This window comes from Carassius gibelio, chromosome B1, assembly GCF_023724105.1.
Source record: "Carassius gibelio isolate Cgi1373 ecotype wild population from Czech Republic chromosome B1, carGib1.2-hapl.c, whole genome shotgun sequence".
Classification (NCBI taxonomy): Eukaryota; Metazoa; Chordata; class Actinopteri; order Cypriniformes; family Cyprinidae; genus Carassius; species Carassius gibelio.
In genome coordinates this window covers 28,406,748-28,427,198 of record NC_068396.1, presented here as the reverse complement: position 1 = coordinate 28,427,198, position 20,451 = coordinate 28,406,748, and the positions used below count along the sequence as shown (strand labels likewise).

Sequence of the window (20,451 nt, the reverse complement as noted above, 5' to 3'; positions counted from 1 at the left end):
GGTCACCAGGGATACGCGTCCTCGTTGCCTGGCAAACAAGACCCGCTGTGCAGTTTGGTTCAACTACTGTGCCTCATAAAATGATTGTAACGGGACACAGCGTTCCCAAATATTATGGAGAGAATATTATACAGAGAGAAGACACTTGGAAATGAAGAATAATCAGTAAATAATATATAAGGTTCATCAAAGGTTTAGTGCTTGAATCATGCTTTGTTTGTGTTGTTCTTTACACTAGGTGGCAGCTTTACACAGTGTAACGCCTTGTAATAAAGAGCAGTGAACAATATTTATCAGCTGTTAAGTATCACCGAGTTCCATTAAACATATGTGTAACATAGGGTAGTTCAGCAAATATGGGACAAATGATTATTATGATCAAGTGTCCTTTAAAATCTTTTAATTAAACTGTCATTAATTACTGCACAAGGACACTGTCATTCTGGAAGTGTTTTAATTTAACATCATAATAGGAATAAAAAAAAAAATATTTTAAAAAATTAGGGCACACTTTGCTGAATATTTACGAACCATCTATTGTACTAAATTATACAAATATGTAATAAATAAATAAATAAAAATGATTGATTGATTGATTGTATAATTCAAATATTTATTTTTAATTTATGTTACATACATGTATAATAATAATAAAAAAAAATATATATATATATATATATATATATATATATATATATATATATATATATATATATATATATATATATATATATATATATATATATATATATATATACATTTTTCACACACAGGATTGAAATGGAGTGGTCCATCACAAACCAAAATACTTCACAGTGACATTTCTGGCATTTGAATACCTCGAAAGCTCTCAGTAAGACACACGTATCAGTTCTACCTGGGGCAAATCCTCTCTGCGAGTCATCCCAAATCTGCAGCACATGTACTCAGATACGCAACCCGCCCATTACATAATATGGATATGTTATTAATCATTTATAATTACACTTCGCTGTCCTTAGCCATGCTGAATGACGTCAGATGACGCAACGAGAGGTGTGGAAGTTCCTAAAGACCTACTGAGTCACTTTGATGGCGTCTAGCCTAAATGTGTTAGCATTTTCTTAAATATTTGTCATTTAAAAATGTATTATTAGATAAATGTGATTCAAGCAGTTTTTTGGCATGACTGTAAGTTATCAAACATTACCAAAGCTTGGAATATATGCAAAATAAATAATTTTGTTATACTGTGTGACTTAAACTACATGAAATTTATATATTTGGTAGCTTTAACCATAATAAAACCCCATGTACTGGACACTACTTCTACTACTATTACTACTATTGTTTTATTATTTTTATGGTGATAATAATAATAATTAATAATAATAATAATTATTATTATTATTATTATTATTATTATTATTATTATTTATTTTTATTATTATTATCAATCATTTGTTCCTAATTTTAGATTGTTACTTATTACGACGTGTTTTGGCTGTTGCCTGTTCTGGATCTCCCTTGAATGTTATGTTCCTATTTTCCTGAAGCAATGTTGAGTCATTGACGCCAATAAAAGTGACACATTGTCATCAGTTCGTGCGTCTGCACCTGAGCTTTTAAAGATCTCTAAATAGTGTTCATATACAGAAGTTTTGATTGGTTGGCTTCCCTAAACAAAAGCATCTGGCAGTGCCAAATTGAATAGGTGAGTGGATTATATACTTACGAGGATACATTATGCTGATGGTTGAGGCAGTATATTTGATGTAATCTAAAGTAGAAGCAGGCGCGACAGATGCGCGTTAAATCCCCGAAAACGGCGTGCGTCAAAAACCCACCAGAGCAGGATGACAAAACAAATATCTGAGAGAAGAAAAGTTAGCAATTCAAATTGAGCTGACCTACTTAAATTATCCGATTTCGTTCATTGCAAACCTCCCTGCAGTTCCTTTTTTGTGCGTTTTCTCAAAGCGCAAACGCGCGTCTTCCCACCTGCAGCTTGAGCGCGTTTGGGCAGCTGATGTTTTTCAATGAAAGTTCATCGAGCAGAGAAAAACTTGTGGATCTGAAGTCGGTTCACATCCGACTTGTCACGGACATAATAGCAACAACAGATCAAAAGAGGCACGATAAGAGAGAGTTATTAGAGCCTGACGCTCGAAGTGCAACATCTGGAGATCAGCAACAGCAGCAGCAGCAGTCATGGGCAACAGTGTGTCCGGAATCAGAGCACTGCACAGGGGACAGCACAACAGATTTCAAAGACTTCCAGACTCGCATAAAGGTAAGTACTTTGTTATTGGATTTCTACTCTTTCTGTGGTTCAAAGACGAGATCATGAAGCCAAGGTTGTGGGCTAGAGCGGTTTTTAGAGTTGTGGGGTCCCTAAGCAAGTGTTCCCTAGGGGTCCCCCACAGTAGAATTCTTGTTTCGGGGGAGGGGGGGTTAGCGTGTGGTTTGGGCCGCCCTAGGTAGAAATCATGGTTACAAGCTACTGGTCATGGGTTCGATTCCCCCAAAAAAAAAAAATACTTCAGAAAAAAAAACACTGTAAATGTGACACATGGACCACAAAAAAAGTTCTTAAATGTAAATTTTTTGAAATTGAGATTTCTACATCATCTGAAAGCTGAATAAATAGGCTTTCCGTTGATGTAGGATTGGCAATATTTGGTCGAGGTACAGCCATTTGAAAATCTGGAATCTGAGGGTGCAAAAAAAAATCTATATTGAGAAAGTCGCCTTTGAAGTTGTCCAAATGAAATCTTTAGCAATGCATTTTAATAATCAAAAATTATGTGTTGATATATTTATGGTAGGAAATTTATAATATCTTCATGGAACATGATCTTTGTTTAATATTCTAATGATTTTTGGCATAAAAAAGGATCACAAATGTATTATAATGTATTGGATTTGAACTAGTTGAAAATCAAACTTGAACTAGTAGCTTTATTAAAGAATGTGGATTTTAGTTGGTCCAAGTTAGCTACAATACAGTAGTTGACTGGTTTCCATGTTGATGATCCATCTTCATGATAGTTGAGCCAAGTTAAAGGACATTTTGGATGACATGGGGCTGAGCAAATTGTCAGGAAATATCATTCTGAAAGTGAACTTATCCTTTAATTAATAGCATGTTCTTAATCCATTTTTTTTTTTTTTTTTAGGAAAGAAGACATTTTCTTTTTCTGTCTATTCTAACGTTAATCATTCTGCACCAATAGAGTATTTTTCTTTTCTTCTTTTAACTTTTTGTGTCTATGAAACATGCTTATTATGATATTTCTCATAACCGTTGAATCGATGTGGGTGCTGAAGGACAGCGCTCAGATAGGCCAAAGTTTCTTTCTCTTGTGCCACATTCATCAGCTTTTCATGGGTGAAAGCAAATAGTGAAACTTTACTTTGTCCGTGTTACTCATCACAATACTGTAATTAATTATTAGAGTCATAACAACAACAACAATGCGCAATTACGAGCAACTCTGCAAAACAATTAAACACTCAGTACATCATGTTCATTCATATTACTCAGCATTTACTCTTATGTACATACAAACTGTATTATGTGTATGATTATTGTTCTGTACAGAGTGGCCAGAGTTATAAATTATGAGAGCAATTCAGAAGTCCGACCTATTACGTTGACCAATTTTCTCTGTCTTTTCTGGAAGTTCAACTAGGCCTGGTACACCAGGCTAAAAGTTTAATGGTCTGACCGAATGTCCTTCAGAGATATTATTTTATGTAAGCCTCTCCTGAACTCCTCTCTAACTCCTAGTGGTATTGCGTAGGAGGTTTGCGCGATGGAGGTAATTTTTGAGATTCTGTTCTGTTTCAAAGCTCTTCTGATTCATGCATAACCAAGCATCTGATTATGAAGATTATGCCAAGTGCTGATATAATTGCGCCACTCATTAGCAAAAAAAAGCCATTATATTCAAATAAAGATGTACTGAAGAGGGCTTTAATTATCTGTGCCAATGACAAGGCACTCCGGCACATTTATCGTGGGCACCACAGGGCCAGCAGCAACAATCAAAGGGTGACACAAATGATTTGTAAATGTAATGATTTGTAATTGATATAAAACAGAGCATGGGAGCATATAAGCCGGGGTTTGTCTTGAATGACTTTGCCATATTCATCATTACAAAGAAATACAAGGTTATTTGCACACAGATTATGCTATAGGTGAACCAAAGGGCTTTTTTAGGTGTTTATCAGGTAACAGACAAGTTATTAAACTGAACGAGTAGATAGCGAGGCCATTTGATGACAAATTTCCTGATTACGTGTTTGCATGCATGTTCTCTTGTGATGAATTGTAACGAGAGGCAGAAAGTACAGTGGAACCCATTATCCTGTCAGGCGAGATCTCCTTGACAACAGGGGATAGCATGCAAACCATTACCATGGCGATTGTCCTTCGCCATTATAAGATAACAGGCAGAAATTTAGGTTATTAAATATGTGCATTTGTACCTCTTGTTTTCCACCAGAAATGCAGCACGCAATGTTTAAGTAAAATATCTCTTAAAAATTGTATTCCATTACTGATTCCAAATTACATGACACAAATTGTAGTTAGTAACATATTCCCACTGCATTATACATTTTAGGAAATATAATCAGACTACTTTTTACCTAACTAGTGCATCACATTGATTTAAATAGGGTAATCTTATACTTATTGGTAAAAAAAAAAAAAAAATGGTAAGAAAATGTAAACCTGGCTGTGAAAATCCAGCTAAAGTCTTTTTTTTTTATACACATAAAATCATCCTTCATAAGGTAAAGAGCATCGTGTGAACATGTAGCCTTGATATCTTTAATATTGCCTGAGTAAGACCATGTCAAAGATTGAAATCATAGTTAAATTAATGGTTAAAAACAAATTTGATGCTTGTTATCGCATAATTATATTTTGAGACTTTAGTCTGGATTTCATAAAGAGGGTCACAAATATATTCCAGTTATTGTTATCAACATCATTAAACAATTCATTACGGTCAAGGTTTCCCAAACTGGTGCATGTAAAGGAACTGCAGAGGGGTTGTGAGTTTAACAGATAATAATTTATTAAATCATAAAAATGTGGGTGGGGGGAAAGTTTGGGAATGCCAGCATTACATGTAAAAAAGGAATAACTTGAATTTGTGCATTTTAATGTGTTTGAAAGACAAACGATTCCAAAAATAGATATACATGACCAAATAACCAACTGAGTGATAATTCAGACAAAAATGAATGTGTTCATCAGTAGTTGATGCAATGCTGAAACTGAAATTACATTTGTAAATCCAGTGGTTAAATTCTGTGAAACCACCTGACTAATGATTGATCTCTGTGTACATTTCTACAAAACTCAAGACCTTCTGAATGTGTTCTAGAAAGGAACATTTAAATGATGAAAAAGAGGAATTAGGGAGAAATTGTAAATTGTACATACTATTATGTAAATAATATGTAACCATGTATGTAATCAATAAAAAAGTACTTAAACGTAAAGTACTGAATTTTTGGAATCTGATTGCATAATCCACATAACGTGTAATCCGTTACTACTCTGGCAAGATTATTACATAGAACCTAATTTTTACTTTAAAGGGCGAAAAGAAACCTGTTTTATTTTGTATTGTAATGGTACTGAACAGTCCCCATATCTTTCTTGTTCCACTCCGTTAAAAGTCGAATTCAACCAATTTCCGAGCCTGTTTGTTTCTCATCATAAACGATCAGGATACAATGTTTCATTTCCATAGCGATTGGCCCCACTGACACCGGCGACATCCAGCGACTCTATTTCTGGCCAAATGACTCACTGCGACATGTTGCACTTAATATGAATTTGATGTAAATGTGTGTCTGCATATGAAGGATATCTGCACACAACAGGGAAATATGAGATGATTCATGGCTTTATGAAGGGAGGGGATGTGAGAACAGGAACACAGTAACCGGTCCAGAAAATGCGAGCCTTGAGGGACAAGAGAAGATTTGTGTTTGTGTGTGATTTATATGCGGATGTGTTGATGTCTCTGCTTTTTTTTTTGTTTGTTTATTCTTGATTACATATAGCCTACATGTTTATTTAGCTGTGTGGGTGGGTGGGAGGACACATCTAAAATAGTGCAGTTCTAGTTAGTGCTGGGATCCAGCAGTTAGCGCACATCATTTGATGCTAGTTCAAATCTCACACGTGATATTTTCTGATCCACCTTCAGTGTGAACATTGGGAACTATGCTATAGTATGCTGTACATATCAGAAAATATCACAAGGGAGATTTGAACTAGCATATATTGCTTGCTTAGAATGGGCTGGAAATTAAAAATCATGCAGAATTATTATAGGCAACAGCAATAATCAAAAGATTTAGCCTATTATTAAGCAAGAAAACCCATGGCCAAAATACAAGACAAACTGAATTTATTTAGGTGAATAAAGCATTAGTTTACAATATTATAAGCATTTTTTAAATAGGCACATTTAAAAATAAGATCCACATACTGAATTTAAAGCCTGATCATATTTCATACTCAAATTTTATATGATTTGTCTAAAAGATTATGTATGAATAATCAAGAAAACCTATTTGTGCTATCCACTAGCTTATTATAAATTTGCATTGAATCACATGGAAAGCAGTTTATATAAGAAATGTGTTTGTGTATCCTTATTGCCAAGCTTGACAATCAGCCTTTTTTGCAGATTTTATGCGGAATAGAAATGATCTAGATAGCCAAGCCCAATCATAACTGAATTATAGTGCCGTACGTGTGCCATGCATGAGCTTGTCTTTTTAGCATATGCAGCACAGCACAGTAACATTGTAAAATATGGCTTTTTCCCTGGCCAAGATCTATTTTAAATACATAATAAATGTATGTTATATAAACTACACATGTTAAGGAAATATATATATATTCTAATCAGCTACTGTGAACAGTGACAGCCAACATGACATTTTGTTGCTCACTTGGTTTCTGTGTCTAAGCTAAACTCCACTGATGCTGGCAAAAACTCACTCATTGCACATTGCATGCATAATCATGTGATTCAAATCAAGGCTTGCAAGGCAGAAAGAGGCCATCAGGGAGACTGTTACAGATTGCTTTATTAACATGCTGTACAAGCCCACACATTCATTTGAAAATTAGGACATACACACACACTCGCATAAAGACCAAACCAACATTTTATATATAAAACGTAAAGATATTCACCGATGAAGTTTTCCTTTGGGAACAACAGTTTAGTTCCAGTACATCTGAAGTCACTTTTTAACATAAAAAAAAAAGGTGGGGAAGAAAAATCACAGTAATCTGCTGTGAACTGAATGAATAATGGTTCACGGCTCATTTCTGACAGCTGCCTGATAGGCCCCAGACCAATTAAAAAGGTCAGACTCACAGAGAGTTGTTAATAGCTCAAAGGCTTTTTGTGGTTTATTAAGCATTGAAAAGGTGCACAGAAATGCCTGATATGTGAAATGAACTCCTGTGCAAGGCAATTGAACTGATCTGAGACCTAAAAGAGTGGTTTGTTACTGATGATGTCGAAGGGGTAGTTCTGTCATCATTTCTTACCCGCACAATGTTTAAAATTTACATCACTTTCTAGAACATAAAATCTTGAAGAATGCTGGGCTCCAAACAACATGGGACCCCATTGACATTTAATGGACAATAAGAAAGAAAGAAAGAAAGAAAGAAAGAAAGAAAGAAAGAAAGAAAGAAAGAAAGAAAGAAAGAAAGAAAGAAAGAAAGAAAAAGGAAAATATGAGTGGAAAAGTAACCCATGCAGGATTTGCTTCCACAACGGTTGGGTGATCTTTTGGAGATTTTTCAAGCTGTATCATCATCTGCCTTGCACAACATCAATCTCATGACTTAAAAAACTAATAAATAATCTCTCTTTGATCCAAACAATTTAAGCTCTTGCTTGAGATATAGCTAAACTAATAAATAGTTCTAAGAGTGTTTCACTAGTGTTTCTGTTTAGTTATAAAAATGAAAAAAATTATATATATTAATTTAAGCATTTTTGTTCTTCTCACATTAAGGGAACGATCTATTATTTCCCAAAAATTATGGGAATGGAATGTTATTTTGAATGTTTTTTTATTTTTTTATCATTTAACTAATTTCTATTTAATGTGCTATTCAATTCAAATGGAATAACTTTGAGAGAACCTTAGCAAGCATTAATGAACGATAGAGCTATTTTTGTGTGTTCTATTGCTCTGTACACAGGCCTAGTTGTTTAGTTACAGAATAACCAACCAGGTACTCTTAAATAAAGTTCTCATCTAAGACCAAGGTGTTTTCATCCAAAAGAAAACAGCCCACAGATCTATTGGCAGCTCAGGACTATTAATCAACAGACCTGATTGTGGAGCCCAAGGCCGTTGATGGGAACATTTAACATTTCCACTAAGCTCATGAGCTGAAATCTTGCAACACACATGGCTAACCTGACTTTGACTGCGTCCAGACTGCTCTTATTCAGGTTGCCTTAACTGTAAGCGGAGAAATTTCAACTAATCACAGCTTGACCCTCTCCTCATTATGGAAATGATGTTTGTTTAGTGATTGTGTAGCGCTGCAGACACCAATTACCCATAAACTGAGTGTTCAGCATTCAGAGTGTTGAGACTGGAATGCTGTGATTTATCCCCGACTCGCTGTGATTTCTTCTATAAAGGTGAACCTTGTAATTCAGGTAATATCTTGTTGGCACGAATGCTATAATGTCACAAAAGTAAAATCCTCAGTCATTTTTTAACCAGTTTTTATTACATTCTCTTCAAAATTCATAACCTATAATATAATCTACTATATTTGTTATCTGGGAAATATGTGCTATATGTTCTTAAATAAAAAGTATAGTCTAAAAAGGTCATAGTGTCGCAAAACACCCAAGTGCTCCCAAAAAAAATTATTAGTTGAGATACCACACCTCAAATATGAGCACATATTAAATATGGTTCAAATTGGTGGTGAAATCATTGTAAACACGTATATATATATATCAGTTTAATTGTGGAAAAATAGGGGAAAAGCACAATAATTCCACATCAATAAAAGCCAGTCTGAGAAATTTCTGCACACTAGGGTTTCATTGTATATTTCTGTCCTTAAAGCTGTTACACAACACAGTTCACCCTCCATTTCTCTTGCCTTTACCTCAAAGAAACCCAGAATGAGTATGAAAATAGACCTGTGTTTCTCCCAGCTAGTGATATAAAAGTTCTGAGGTCACTGCAGTACTCTGAAAGACACGAACGCATGTCAAAAAAGAGCATTTCAATAGAATCAGTCATCTGATTAAGCCTGATATTACATAAACCGAGTTACACTGGTGAGTCAGGACATACATCTTGTGACAATTATTGTATTCAGTGCTGAAGTGTATCATGTTTGTCTCAGACTCAGAGTCTGAGATGACACGCTAACAGTCCATGTTTGTGTTTACAAGGTGCCTGTATTCATACTCTGGACCATACTCATGAAATAACAGCATTTGTAAATCATACAGAAGTTTGCAATCAATTAAATAGCAAAACATATGTACAGTTATTTGGCAATTGCTCAGTCAATCAATCAATGATCCAAATGAATAAATAAACAAACAAACAATCTACTTGCATTTGAAGAATAAGACAACTTTTGACAATTTAATGATTGCCTGCCAATTTTGTCAGGTTGGTGGCAATATTTTTGACTATTTACTGCTGGGTTGCCAAATTGTGTCAGATTGGTGGCAATCCATCTTTGAAGTATTATATGCTTTATAAGTAACCATTCATGAGCAGAATTATTAGCTTTGAACTGGACATCATTTTTAAACACAAGGTCAATACACATTTTACAGTTTTTAAGTAATTTTTTATATTATTTATATCCTATTATAGTATTTATTCATATTTTCAATTACCTTTTATTTAATTTTATTTATTTTTGGTTTTTATTTATTTATTTGTTCATTTTTATTATTTCTTTAGTTATTTTAGTTTTATATTTATTTCAAATTTAGTACTTAATCTTATTTTATTTCAGTTAGCTGCCATTTAACTTTTTATTTTAAGTTTAACGATTTTAAGTTTTTCGTCTAATGTTTATACATTTTTTTAAATCAATTATCAGTTCATCTAATATTTATATCTTGAACATTCCTTTGTTTAAATTATTTCAAATGTTTTTAATAGTTTTAAGTAACAATAAAAACACACTCATTAAGTTGTCCACACTCTTACCGTGATCAAATCTATAGCATCAGATAAGCTTACACAGAAAACAATACAAAATGCATTTATTCACTTTTTATGACAAAAGGTTAACAAAGTTCATCAGAACAAACCGTAGCTTACATGTGTGTTTTATAAGCCGAAGGTGTACCTGCACAAGACTGCACTATATTTGAGTGTGAATCATACAAAGCATACGTGTGTGTGATTTGTTCTTTGACGGATGATTGATTGATTCTTTGTGATGTCTCAAGACGAAAACTACTGTACTGCATGTAATACATACGATATAAGCGCACACACACATTGAAACATACATGCACACACAACATGTTAGACATGTCTAAAATGAGTATGCATTGTAATTATTATGGGTGTGGTGTTATCATGGCTCTATTAACTTGTCAGTTAAACTTAGCTTGGGTAAAAGGTCAAGTGTCTGGTCGTGTGACCACGTCAGTTAAAGAAAATCCCACTTTCCCATAATAAAACAGAACTGTACCATCTGCTGCTCGTGGAAACAGTTCAATAATCCTTTATTTACTTTCGATTTACTAACAATCAATTCTAGTCGGCTTTATTTGTATAGCACTTTTCACAGCGCATATCGTTTTAAACCACAGAGACTAAACTAAAGACTACAGTTACTGTATGAGATAAATCTTCAGTTCCATACAATAAAAAAATGTTGGTTTTGTTGTCTGCATCTTACCTTATGCAAATATTTTACCAAATGTATAATGCAATAGGTAAGGTGATTCAAAAAGCAGTGCTTTGAGGATATTACTGTTGCATGTCATGAAGTTATTATTATGGCATATTGACTTTATGCATTATAAATTCATTTGAATCTTGAATACTGACCCTTATGGATTGCTAGTTCCCTTTCCACACGAATAGTACTTTCTGTTCTACAAACAGATTAAGAATATAGATGGTGGGTTTCCATTTTTTTTTACGCTGTTAAAAAAGAAAATGATCTCAGACCAGAACAAAGTCATTCATGTGTTATTTATGTGAGTGCTGTGAGTGCTGTGAGCAAACAGACACAGTATAAAACTGAGTTGAAATGAAAGATGAACAAGAAAAAAAAGAGAGACAAAAATGCATTCTTGACTCATATTGTCCAAAAAACTAAATGCCACTGTTCTTTCACAGACGTTTGAATGGGTGTCTAAGTGTGCAGCTGTAGGCCCAAAACACCCAATGCCAGTTCACAAATAAATGCTTCTAGCTATAAAAGCTCTATTTAACAAGTTGTTGAATTCTGAGAATACTGAAATCAACCTGCTAACTGCATATATAATAGCTTGATGTTCACCTTTATACATCCTTTGATGTATAAAAATTTTAAAAGAACAGCATTTATTCAAAATAAAAATATTCAAAAGTTAGTTTTTTTTTTGTTTTCTTTGAATGAATGAATAATTCTGTCAAGGAACTATGCTAAATTGGTCCTTTCTTTCTTTTTTTCTTTTAGCTTTTTATTAATCACCTTTATTTATATAGTGCTTTAAACAAAACAAAAAAACAAAAAAAATCAAAGAATCCTAATAAATCATGTTGGAATGATTTCTGAAGGATCATGTAACATCAAAGATTGGAGTAATGGATGATGAAAATTCATATTTGCATTACAAAAATAAATTACATTTTAAAATATATTAAAATCGAAAACCATTGTTTTAAATTGTAAAAAAATATTTCACATTATTACTGTTTTACTGTATTTTTTTTTTTTTTAAAACAAATAAATGAAGCCTTGATGAGCATAAGAGACTTCTTTTAAAAAACACACTGAAAACCGTCCAGATCCCAAACAGTCACACTAGTTCTGTTTTCTGACTGAAAGTAGAAAGTAGATGTACACAACAAGCGGTAAAACAAATGGTAGCTCACAAGGTGAAACATCTTGATCCTCAGTTTTGCTGGACCTTTTACAAACTTTGTGTTTTGAAATCTATAATTAGATATACAGAGACAGAACGATCATTGTTCATTCCTCTGAGCCTGGGTCCAGACAGATGATGCATGAGTTTATATTTGTGAAGCCGTGGCTATGAGTAACGGTGGGAACTGACTCAACTGAGGAACCTGACAATATGATTAAAGAGCCCTTAAAAGCAGCACTGATCTGACCCCTTGGCTGCAACAAGCTCTTTCGGAAGCCAAAAAGTAGCTTTGTCTGTTTGTAAAGAAGAGCTCTGAATGCCAGAAGAACACAAGGCTAATTTATCATAAGCAAACAGTGCTTAAGTAAGATTAATAACAAATGGTGTTAGTTTTATAAATTATATTCATATTTAAATACTAGTGTTCTGCACAGCATTTACTAAAAATGGCTTTTTCTTTTACAATGAAGGGCTGTTTGCATCAAGTATGAGAACTACAGAGATAACTAAGTATATACAGTAAGTCCACCACTACTATGACTGTAACTGTGTAGATGAACAGCATCATTGGAATAACTTTCAGATTTTACTGATGAACATTCACAATGAAACTTATACATTGGTGCATACAGATAACACTAACAATAGAACAATAAATACATGTAATCAGATATAAAGCACAACTATACAAATATACAAACAGGTCATGTAAAAAGAAAGATAAGTAAAGCAGCACAAGGCACATGGCGATAGAGTGCAAACCAGTGAAGTAAACAGTGCAGATATAATGGTTGTTGTGCAAAAGAGCGTATTCAGTCTGATTAAAGTGTCAAGAATCTCAGAAAGCAGTTCTTTCATTCCTACAGAATGAAATAAAAACTGAGACATTTACCAAAAAAAGAAAAGATAAGAAACGCAAATGGTGTGGAACGAACATTTGATGGCAAAATTTTCTTTTTTGGATGAACTATCCCTTTAAATCGCCTCAATGTACTGGATGTGTATTTTCATAGTTAAGTAATACCAGACTTGGAGCTTGCCTGTTGTTGGGAGTTTCTTGCCAAGTTTCTCTTGAGTTGAAAGGGATTCTCTGTAAGTTTAGTTGGGCGATTTGTCCATGTTTTAATACATTTCAGAGCTTTATAAGCCATGCATGATCAGTCAGGCGTTCGGCCCCATGGTGAGACTCCCTGTTGGGGTTTCCCCCACCACGTCACAGGTGGAGTCCAAACCAACCAAGAACCAGATGCAGAAACACATGATTTCTCCCCTCTTAATGCACACTGACTTTCCAACAAAGAAAAAGCACTGTCAGATTTTGAAATGTTTTTTTTTTTCATGCATATTTACGCTAAGAATGTTGAAAAAGGCTGCACACCAAAAACTGTTTGTTGAAACTAGCAGGGCACAATAAATCACTGTGTCCAAGAGACCCAATGCCATATAACAACAACTGATTGAAATCTCTTCCATTTAACTATGGAAAAATAATAATATGCTGTGATAGCTTTTGACTGTCAATATTACATTAATTTTTTTCCAAGTCATGTGGCACGTTCGAGTTATATATATATATATATATATATATATATATATATATATATATATATATATATATATGTCAACATTTTTTTTTTGGGTTTATGTAATTTCGATTTTGAGCACAAAAAGATAAAAATAATAATAATAATAATAATAATATATATATATATATATATATATATATATATATATATATATATATATATATATAGTTACATTTTTTATGTAACTTTGATGTTTAGCACTAAAAAAAATATATAATGTTGGTAAAGCTTAAATGATTTGAAAACAAAAGAGCATAGATAATATATGATATTTAGCTAATGCACATTTCTCTGTTCATCTGCTGGAAAAGAAAAAGTTTAAAGCCCATTTTGTTTTTTTTTATTCCTAAAAATTCCCTCGCAATTCATACTGAAATGTTCTTTTGCAGATAAACAGTACTGCATTGTTTGTGGTGTAGGTGGTTCTTGGCGACACTGACACTATTTGTTGTGTCTATATGTTGGAGAACAGAAAAACCTACCATATTTTGAGTCTTTGGTAATATAAATGCCATATTGTGGGACATTATCCAAAGAACCAGCGTTTTCTCTTTTCCTCCTCATCGCTGTCTTTATCCACCTCCTCATCCTGGCCCTCGGGCCTAGACTGCACTGCGTGGGCCCCGGCATGTGTGCTTGTGTGTTTTGACCTATAGATGCTGTGTTGACATAGCGCTCAGTACTGCATCAGCTGATAAAAATACAAGCGTTTGGGCTGATATGCTCAGGTCCTGCAGTATTACACAATCAGAGCCCTGGCCCGTGTATTGTGATATTTTAATATCAGGGATTTTAGCACCGGAGGCATTTTAAACGATGTTTGTACTGCAGTATTTTTTTAAGATAAAACTATATAAAAGAGTAGCTAGCATTACACAACCACTTCCCATGAGCCAATGGCATGTAATCTTTGACTTCACAGTAACTTTAACATCTAACTTTAACATCATACTCAGCCACACACTGATACTGCTACAAAACCTAGTGAGCTGCGGTCGGAAGCATTGTTTTAAGAGATTATGGCATTTAAGCAAAATATATTATTATTAATAATATTATTAAATGTTAAAAATATATATATATATATATATATATAATATTAATATATATATACTTTATATATATATATATATATATATATATATATATATATATATATATATATATATATATATATATATATATATATATATATATATACTGTATATACTACATATATAGTTATTAATGTGTTATTATTATTCATTTACATTGTAAATTCTTATTTATTTATTTTAATAGCCTTTTGTCCATTCATTCACTTAAACCTCCTCTTTATCCACTTAGGAGCCAAGAGGGAAACAATTCCTTCCTCGCCTTTGCCATTTACACTGTCCTCTCCTTCTATACATCCTCTCTCTCTCTGATAGGATAATCTGGCGAGTGAGTGTCGACCCACGTGAGGACGGGATTACACTTTTTATTCGCGGAGTTTTTATCCCGCTTGCCATCTGTCAGAGGTACATGAGAGAGACAGAAACCGGCTTTGACTTTCAGGGTCCATTTCTGACCACTCTTCTATAATTGAAAAAAATTATCACCTCACGTGTGCGCAAAAAAAAATTAAATAAAAAAAAGAAGAAAAAAGAGCAATAATCACATTGTAATCACATCATAATACAAAAAAATTAAAATAATAATAAATAAATTAATAAATTAATAATAATAATAATAATAATAATAATAATAATAATAATAATTATAATAATTATAACAATAATAATTATAAAAAATACATTTTACTATTACTTATTGATTGTATCATTTAAATAACAACAATAATAATAATTATTATTTAGAGGTCTTTAGAATTTTAATTTAATTGTATTTTATTATTTTAAACAAAGGACGATCTCACATAAAAAATAAGTAAATAAATAAAATAATCTTAAAAATTGCAGTCAATCAATAGTTTTACTAATAATACATTTTACCAATTGATTATATTATCTAAACAATGAGAAGAAGAATTTTCTTTATTATTTTTATTTTATTATATTTATATTGTTCCCAGAATATGTCATAAACATAAACTTTTTAAATTATATATATATATATATATATATATATATATATATATATATATATATATATATATAAAAATCTGGAAGAACCTCACATCTTGAAAATTAAAATATGTCTACACTGCCTCTTTTTTTATTTTGTGTGTGTTTGTGTTCAAAAGAGCAAAGAAAATCAGGTCTTCCATGATTATGTCCCTTTTAAACCTTTTACCCGCTGTCCTTAAAGTCCTCCTGCAGCGCAGCTCAGCTAGAGGTCAACACTTCACCCTTCAGGATCTGTCTTGTCCTTCATCGCTTGCAATTAACAGCACTGCCTGCAATCTGATCCTGGAGCCCTACGGGCGACTCCTACTGTCAGCTTATCAGCTCCACTGCCTTGTCTGCTTCAGTTCCTACAGCGCTCCAAAGTGTCTCGCAGGCAAAGGCTATTAGATCCTATATTCTGCTCAGTAAAAGAGATTTATCCCTAGATAATTAAGTCTACTGATGTACGTCATGTATAGGGTTGCTGCAGGTCCCGGTGTTTAATGTGATGAGAATGCCCCCTTAGGTGTGAACAGAAGATCTAGAGAACTAGAGTAAAGAATTTTCTCAGAGTGGAAAAGAATATGATATCTGACATATGGCAGAAATGCACAAGCATGGGCAGGCGTCAACACAAACACTCACAGTCACAGCTATTCTTGTAAAAACCATTTTAGTTAAGAATAACCCAACATAATCAAAGCCATTCAAAATGTAGAGTTGTGAGGAGAATAATTTTGGACCAATGAGATTTCACTGTGGGTGGAGCTACCAAACACAGGCAGCTTTACATGGGAATCTGCCTTACACCTTTTTGCATTATTTACAGTTTAATTAACTTGAGCCAGGTTTTACTATATTTGTGAGGGCATATTTTGCTCTCAAAACTATGACCAACACTCTCACCATCAAGACACGTACAAACATTTCACAACAAGCAAACCAAATCAGAAAAAAAAATCAACCAAATAAGGTTTGACACATTCTGTGTCCGTTTTAGTGCATCGCTGTCCTCAGAAAACCTGCTTGGCTTGTTTGGAAAAGCCTCAGAGTATAAATGTTCTCTGTGTCCTTTCAACAACTCTCTCACCTTAAACAATATGTAACATCAAGCTCTCCAGACCAGAACTGTGACCAGCTCAATCGATACTGAGTTATGAGAGCAGCATCTGGCATAGGCTTAATATGACTGTCAGGCCCTGACCAGATTTTTAAATATGTAACAGTTTTCTTTTATGCGCTGGGTCTTGAGGGAATCTGGGGTTTGTGATCAAATCTGTTGTGGTGTGTAAGTTTGACTGTTGAGCTTCTTCCACCGTGGTTCACAGCCAGATTTCAGTGACGGATTGGCCCAAATGTAATCCCGAAACCGCAGAGTGTATTAGAGCTAATACTTGTGGCTTCACTTCATTGGACATGCTTTAGCACCGACTCACAGTCAGATATATGTCCAACGCTTAAATCAGCGTGCCGCCAGAGAGTTTTAAAGAGAAACAGACTTTCTTTCTTTACTTCTTTCAGCTCTTTGTATGCTTCAGTCACTCGTGCACATATGGATTAAAGCCTTTGTTTGCCGTTAATGTCCACGGTTGTGGATGTTTACTTTAGTTGATAGTTGTTCAATATTTAACTTTCTTTTTCAAAAATAAGCCATTTACACTGAGGTCCAAAGCTGAGAAGATGAAAGAAATTATTTTATTCAGCGAGGATGCATTAAATTGATCAAAAGTAACAGTAAAGGCTTTTAAACATTTATTTATTTACTTTTATTCATCAAAGAATCCTGAAATAAAGCGAATCGTGGTTTCCACAAGAAATATTAAGCAGCACCACTTGTTTTCAACATTGATAATAAACAGAAATGTTTCTTGAGCAGCACATCAGCATATTAGAGTGATTTCTGAAGAATCATGTGACACTGAAGACTGGAGGAATGATGCTAAAATTTCTGCTTTGTATCATAGTAATAAATTAGACTTTAAAATATATTCAAATAGAAAACTGCCATTTTAAATAGCAATAACATGTCACAGTATTACTGTTTTACTGTGTTTTTGAACAGATACACACTGACCATAAGAGACTTGGTGAGCATAAGAGACTGTTGTTTGAGTTGCACACACTGCTACCTTTCACTGCTGATCTCAGGCTGAACCTGCCCCCGTGTCCAAGCCAAAAACCCTTTACTAAAAAATTGAAACATGTGCAAGCAAGTAAGTTGATATAACATCCATGTGGTTAGATGTGAGATAAGGTTGCTCTAACTGCTGCTATAAAATTCAAAGTGAAAACTCTGCATGCTTTTTTGGTGCGCTATAATGCTAACAGAAAAGCAATCACAAGTGGTGCTAAAATCACAAGACATAAATTCTGAAAATGCTCATCTTGGTTATCTGGTCCAGTGCTTGCAGGCCTTTTCAGAAACCGCAAACATCAACACAGCCTATGACTGATGAAGAATCAAATTTACCTCAATGCAATATTTGAAAATATGGAACAGCTGGAGTGGATTAACACTGATATAATGAATAATAAACAGCTTGTAATGATCAGATCAGTTCCCTTTCCATGATACACATGACTTCTGCAAGTGATACCATATGGACTTCGGGACGTAGGGCCAGAGATGATGGCTAGTAGACAAAAAAAAAATCTATTCATCCATCTCTTCAGTAAGTATCTATCATTGCAATGATCTATGCTTTAACTTCAATAATACTGATCCTCCTTCTCTAGAATGTCTTACTTTTAAGTCTCATACAACCAGCTATAAGGCTCCTTTGAGATATAATCCTGCTCAATCTGTGTGTATTATTAAACCTCAATGACAGATTGTATTAACAACTGACTTTCATCTCTGGTTCACTGTCAGCTCACAACTCTCTTCTCTTTTATTAAGTCCACTGAGTACAAGCGTCCACCCAGAATGGACTCTGAAATAAGGGCGCATTATGTATGAAATTAACACTAAAGAGAGTTTAAGGCAGGGCTATTCCACACGCATTTCCCAAATTATAGCATGATCTCAGATTTGTATAATCTCTTAGACCTTTTGTGGAAATTTTACACTGTGCTTTAAACAAAAAATGCAACATTCAATTCAGCTATTTAACTGCATATGAACAGACACATACTAAACAGACACACTTTATTACATGCACGGATCACGCTGATACCATGGTATATGTATATGTGCATATGTGAACATAATAATCATTCATCTGACTTTCATTACCATTTCATACCACAGTTGCACCACAGTCACTTTGTCAAAGGGAGCTCCAGTATTGAGCTGTTTACTTCTCTCTCTCTCTCTCTCTCTCTCTCTCTCTCTCTCTCTCTCTCTCTCTGCACATGTCTGTAATAATGAGAGCATCTAATGTTTCTTTGTAATATTTTGCACATGGTATGCTGCTGTCCTAGAGATCTGTATTTGAATGGTCTTTTTGTTTAGAGACTTTATGAGTGTGTGTGTGTGTGTGTGTGTGTGTCTATAGACCCTCCTCGGCTTCTCTCTGCAGCTGCCTCCATATTTAGTTACTGCAGTGACTCAGAGAGAATAATCTTTGCTGCTCTTGCTATATTGGATTTATTTCACCTACCTGTACACCATTTACTATGGTATGGTTTGCACACAATACAATTTTTTTTAGCATCGTGGTAACTCCAGGATGGTAATACCATGGTATTCTTAAATGTATCTTGGGGTACCGACAACAGTGGAGAATTCAGATGGCCATACCTGGTTCTAGATGGGCAATTCTGGTTATGAACAGCATCACAAACTCTCAACCTGTGGTTAGAAGTCTAGTATCCTGTATGCATTAAAAAAGGGGTCACATTTTATTTTAAGGTTCAGTTCTAACTAACTATTCAAGAATCTCATTTCATGTGAATGTACAGTGTATTTCTTCATCCGAGTGGACATGTGTGATTCGAGCCCTGTGCAGCCGTGAAAGCTGGTTGTCGTGGAAACCTCCGCTACTCAGCAGCTGCTGTTCGACAGCAGATGATGGCAGTAAAAATGAGAGTGTGCATGCATACTCTCATACCCCCAACATTACACACAGACAGACCCATGCACCTTTGGGGGACAGCGAGTGTTTACTTGATACACTCCAGCTTGCACGGCATGACACTAGCAGCAATGTCTGTCCTTGATCAATATTATCAAGCTAAATTTGGCTCAGGCCTGCAGTTTTCTCATCTACCACCAAACAACAAAAAGGAGATACTCAGCCTGAGGCATTGTGAGCGAACGTATCATTCAAGAGTGTACTATTCACTCAAGCTCACAATAGCATAATGGTGGCACATGCAGTCTCAAAGTTCAACACATCACCCCAATTGGACATTTAATTTATTAAACATCAGCAACTAAAGAACACTCAGTGTAAGAGGGTGCCAAGCCATGGTGAGACTGATTAGTGTTTATCCATACGTCAGGAAAAGTCCCCCGTATGGCCAACATAAACGCCAGCAATTGTAGACAGATGCAGAATGCAGTACCGACAGGGAATATATAGGGTGAAAAAAGGCAAACAAAGGTGGTTATGTAATCAGAATCATTATGAAGAAAGAAATATGGCATGGACTGTGAAACAATTGTTAACATGGCTGAGTTCTAGTTAAACATACAATCTG

General features: G+C 34.3%; 1 protein-coding gene across 1 annotated transcript in view; it reads left to right on the top strand.

Annotated features, from left to right (window-relative positions):
* Window positions 1–2,126: 2,126 nt before the first annotated feature.
* neurl1aa (neuralized E3 ubiquitin protein ligase 1Aa) overlaps window positions 2,127–20,451 on the top strand; it is a 54,453-nt gene continuing 36,128 nt past the window's right edge. The window contains exon 1 of the mRNA XM_052547148.1: window positions 2,127–2,272. Within this exon, the coding sequence (XP_052403108.1) occupies window positions 2,191–2,272 (82 nt within the window). The 5' untranslated portion in view covers window positions 2,127–2,190. The remainder of the gene's footprint in view (window positions 2,273–20,451) is intronic.